General features: G+C 33.8%; 1 protein-coding gene across 6 annotated transcripts in view; it reads right to left on the bottom strand.

Annotated features, from left to right (window-relative positions):
* Window positions 1-5,312, bottom strand: part of LOC106478228 (thiamine-triphosphatase-like) — a 76,751-nt gene that overhangs the window by 7,434 nt on the left and 64,005 nt on the right. For 5 of the 6 annotated variants that reach the window (XM_022381800.1, XM_013938765.2, XM_013938772.2 and 2 more), the window contains exon 3: window positions 1,448-2,419. The exons of the other annotated variant lie outside the window; for it this stretch is intronic. In XM_022381800.1, the coding sequence (XP_022237508.1) occupies window positions 1,448-2,240 (793 nt within the window). In that variant the 5' untranslated portion in view covers window positions 2,241-2,419. The remainder of the gene's footprint in view (window positions 1-1,447; window positions 2,420-5,312) is intronic. 6 annotated transcript variants of the gene reach the window in all.

The raw sequence follows: 5,312 nt of genomic DNA, 5'->3' as shown, positions 1-5,312 counted from the left end.
GCAAGTGCTTTACGTTTTTTCCCCCCTCAATTTACTTGAGGCAAGCACGTCATCGAAATGTGTCATCAAAATAACAACAACAAATGATATTTCTACTACACTGTTTTTACAAACATAAGTATGCTTTCTTGTCGTTTGTGATTTTCTACTGTGATTAGCAAGGAAGTAAAACACCAGCACTAATAAAAGAGCCAATAAATTAAGATGAAGAATAGAATTGTCCGATATAATAACTATTAATCTATGGATAGCTGCTTTCAAAATGCAAATTCAGACTAATGTAAACATATAGATATGTATAAACACACACGAAAGGACTACATTATCCTTGTTTAAACCAAGGTTATATACACGGAAGTTGAAGACCGTCATAGCATAAATGCCACTTAACAACAGAAATCTAAAATTCTTTGTTGGATATTAGAGAGACAATATAGTCACGTCATCTTGTATTTGGATACTTTTACAAGTACCAAATTGTTACTGACTGCTATATACAAAATTAAAAAACTTCACATCGTTTTCTGAAAATGTAATGATCCATGTAGTTACACTTTATCATATGTAATCCTCAATGATCATGTCAAATAGCTAATGGAAGTACTTTATCCTGTATAAGGTATGATAAACATAAATCTTGAGCTATACTTACATCATGTGTCTAAAAAACTTTAGTTTCAATTTTTTAGCAAAACTACACAAGGGTTATCTTCGCGCAGTCACCCCCGATTTTGAGCTGACAGACTAAAGAAGATGCATTTTATCAACATCGTCCACCGTCAAATCTTGGCTGACAGTTACTCGTACGTAGCACACCCATGACCCCAAAACACGTTTTCGCGAGAAGGGAACGCAAATCATGAACAGTAGGATCCACAGTCCGAACATACTAATCACTAGACCACGACCAGTCTGTTGCAGTGGCACAATACGAATGAAATAATAAATATAAATGTTCGCAATAAAAAAATCACGTTAAACTAGTGTTTGTCTGTAGCAAAAATGCTATGATTCCTGGCTTCCACCCATAAAATCTAAAAACATTTCTGGACTTAGTAAAACTGACCATAGTATTTTCTGGCTTTAGAAATTATTTTCGCCAAAGGGAAGATACATCTTTTATGATCAGATAAACTTGTTATTATAAGTCAAATCACATATTTAAACGTGACACTCTTGTGAACTCTCCTCCATTCCCACCAATATAAATATTCTGACGTCCTGTCTTTAAAAAGGAGTAAGTAATCTAACACAGGTTTCTTTCTAATAATCATAATAGTGTTTCCAACAAATTTATTATAAAAATGCGTAATCTTACTTATTACAACTTAATAGTGTAACTGGGTATTAGGATTAATTTGTTGGATATAAAGGGAGGCAACAACATTTTCAAATTAGATAATAATAATAATAAAACGTATACAGATCAACTAGTGATAGAAATTACCTAATTTGGAGGCTAGGTCGTCAATACGAGATAAGGCTTGTGACAGATCAGAGCGACGATGTATAATTATCTCAATTTCACCAACGTTAAATCCAAAGTCCATCATATCAAGATCGATCTTAATATCGTCTATTTTATACGATTTCCTTTTCGTTTTGAAAGACGCGAAGTTATGGCAAATGGAAGACACAATGTTCGACACGGGCACAATTCCCGACACATGCATATCGTGCCTGCCAAGGTAAGACTGCAGAACTTTAGTTAAAAGCTCGCAAATTTGGTCTTCAGAATCTGTTTCGCAATACTGAGATGTGGAAGAACTTTCAGCTCTCTGTTCTGGTGGATATTTTAGCTGCCATATTCCGTCTCTTTGTCGTAGCCAATAATCTCTAATGGTCAAGCTGTAGTCTTCGGTGTCATAATAGTCATCTTGGAAGTGTTTCTCTTCAATTAATGTTCCGCCAAGACTCTCAATCAATGTTTCACAGTCAGCAGGAACTATGAATTTTCTTTCTACCTCCAACGTTATTTGTTTTTCAGAAGAACAGCTAATGTCTATTTGATGATCTAAGGGCTTTTCTTCTTCCGTAAGTTCATTAGCATTAATATCTCGATTAGCAATTGACACATCTTCTACTAATTCTTCTTGCCCATTATAAGAGGCCTGCATTTCGCCAGATTCTAAACCATGTGATGTACTGCTGCCAGCTGTTTGTAAGGAAATACATTCTGCTTCAGGTTTCACTCCCTCTTGATGTATCAACTCTTCCACTATTTTTTCTGGTTTTTCCATAATGGTTGTGAAGCAGTCTCCAGGCTACGATCAACAGCAGTATCGTGAACTTTATGTACTAAGGAAAGTTTCTCTTCTATGGGTGTGATTTTTATGGTCAATAATTAGAAAGTCTGTTTCTTCTCTTGTATTCTGTTTTTTCTTCGTCTAGTTAGATATATCGAAGCTTCAGTAGACAGCTGCAAGAAAAAAAAACTGACAGGAACAAAATAACACATAAATAAGGAAACACTTTTCCTTTGAAAAACGAAACTCAGGCCTAGACCTCCAATATCTCTAAATAAATGAAAACATAAATTAGTTACATGATAAAAAAGAAAGAACATTAAGTTAATTTGCATCTGTAGTGAATGAAGTTAGCAAAATATTTAGTTTATCATCATTTACCTTTCGACGCACCAACTACAGACAACTTACAAACCTACATTTTATTAAAACAATCAAGACTAAGGAATTTGAGATGCATTTTTGTTAAACAACAACAACAAAAACAAATTAAAGTTTAAATATCTTCTCTAAACGGTTCATCAAACCATATAATTCAATCTTTTTTTTTTAATTACTGTAAACGGGTTAGCTATCATCACAAAAGTGAAGTAATGTAATACAAATTATTGCGGTGTGAACGCCTTTTGATTATGATAGATAAGACGAATATAGTGTGGTTGGAACACTATTTATTATACACTATTCTAATTCTAGAAAATCCCTAAGGGACTAAATAAAGAATGTAGTGTTTAAAAACATAATAGGCCTAATACTAGTGTCTTATAACAAGTATAACTGAAATAATGTAATATAAATTTATCGTACATTAATATATTTGAATTGCTAATGCCAACACAACCATAAGTTCGGTACAGTGTTTCAAATCATCTTGCTGAGAAACATACGAGTCAAAAGCTTAAAAATCAGGTCCATAACGTTGAAAATGTTCTATCCTAAACCAAGTCTAATACTATAAAACAGCTACTTAATTTTTATGTGTATTTTTAATTAGTATCACGCGATCTCATGTTTGAAAATAGTATTCAAAATGTAACACTTTATAGAGGTTCAAGTGTTGTACCAAATGGTTCTACAATAAATATATACATATATTAATAATATTACCCACCAATATTCGTAATAATAATAATACATATATGACGACAAATATTTTCATTTGGTTTGAAATTATTCCTCTTCTTCGATAGCCTTGGTATTTAAATTGACAACAAGTTTGGCAACACACCTCAAAATTAACTATATATAGGTAGTTTAATGGCGTAAGGCTTTATAGGCTATCTAGCCGAACGTTTTTTCTTTTTTTTCGATATAACAATTATTCAAAATAAATTAATAGTAAAATATTATGGTATAACATAAAAACATAATAAATATAAAAGGTATTTTTCCTCGAATAAGCTTAAATGATTAAGAGTTAAATTATAAGAACTCACGAGTGAAAAGAAATGAGAATATTTCATAATATATCAACTACATTACATCTGCTGCATCAAGTGCCAACGCGGCGTTTCGCCCAATACCAAGGCTCATCAGACCGACTAGGATACATCAGACATAGTAGCGGTCTATGATCAAGTTGGACACTTTTTACCATTTCCAACAACACTGCCAAGCATCAATGGGACACCATGAGTTAAAACGTGTCTGAGATTGTGCTGCCGCTGATTGTCGTAGCGACAGCACTAAATTAACATATGGACAAATGTGACTTAAGTATTACAACACATTGGAGGATCATTACTGTGCAAAATAACATTTTGTGCAATAAAACTGTGGCCAATGTGAAACCTTTCTAGAACAACTTTTCTACCTCTCATTACCGTGCAAAATAGACGGCTATATCACCCAAATGGAGCTCAGGATCCAAGTTTAATTCCCGTTGGTGGAAAAATTGCAAACAATTTTAGAGGATGAAAAATGAAAATCATTTACAGTAGTCCATCCACATAGTTTATTGAGAACAGTTTGGAGTTGCTGCTCAGTGCATCTCATATTAAATGTATTAAATGAAATCTGAAAGTTATTTTCATAAAAGGCTGTTTATAACTGTTGGAGGAAGTTGTTCAGTTATAAACTGATCTTAATGCTATAAAATAAATTCAAGACACAGCCCTGACATATTCCGATTTCTTGTGTGAAGGATCATGATAGTGTTGATGGCATACAGACCTGGAATAACCTTTCCACTAAAACGTTATGGATAAAAACGAAACTTAGGAAAGGTCCACATGACCCATAATAACAGAGGTCCTGCAACATACTGAACCTCCAAGTGACACAATGTGGTTCTTTTAACTGACACTCAAAGTCATCATGATCTTTGCCACCACAAAAAATACAGGTTAAAGAACCACAGCAAGATGTTTTGGGGTGTCTGGGACATTGACAGTGAAAATATTGGACAAGGTTTAGTATATAATACTTCACATTGCAGCTCAAATAACCTGTCTTGACATTGCAGGTTGGTGTGTGGATGTATGTGCCAAAATGAGCATTCTACTTGTATCAGATATTCCATTTTTTCAGTGGAATTTTGCCAGAGAGCTCATATTTCGTGATGTGAGAAAGAGACCAGCAAGAATATCTGGCTAAGGGATGTAGGAGATCCCTTTTGAGAATAATTCGTTTGGGGGAATTCAAAATACTATATGGAGTTACCTAAACAGGTATGTCTCCAATGACTTTTGGCTTCCAGAGGAGTTCACTGTTTTGGGGTCATGGTCTTTCAATCAACAGGTCCCAAATGTTAATATGTTTACCAACTATAGAGAACCAGCAGGCCTCTCTAAGCCCTTCTAGGTAAAAAACAACAACATACATCTTAGAAAGAGAAGTATCTAATAAAGTATGTAAAATTATAAACCACAGTACGGGGATGGTAGGAAATACTGATCCTTCTATTCAGAGTTATTTTTTTCTTGTTGAATTAAAATACATAAAAAAAAGTTTGGTGTCCATTGACCCCACACATCGTGGAGTCCTACAAGATATATTACGCTGTCAAACCCCCTCGTGGCACAGTAAGTTTGTGTTAAATTTAATATATATATATATATATATATA

The sequence above is a fragment of the Limulus polyphemus genome, unplaced genomic scaffold, assembly GCF_000517525.1.
Source record: "Limulus polyphemus unplaced genomic scaffold, Limulus_polyphemus-2.1.2 Scaffold9, whole genome shotgun sequence".
Lineage (NCBI taxonomy): Eukaryota > Metazoa > Arthropoda > Merostomata > Xiphosura > Limulidae > Limulus > Limulus polyphemus.
Note: the sequence above shows the minus strand (reverse complement) of the source record. Positions and strands in the feature narration are given on the sequence as shown.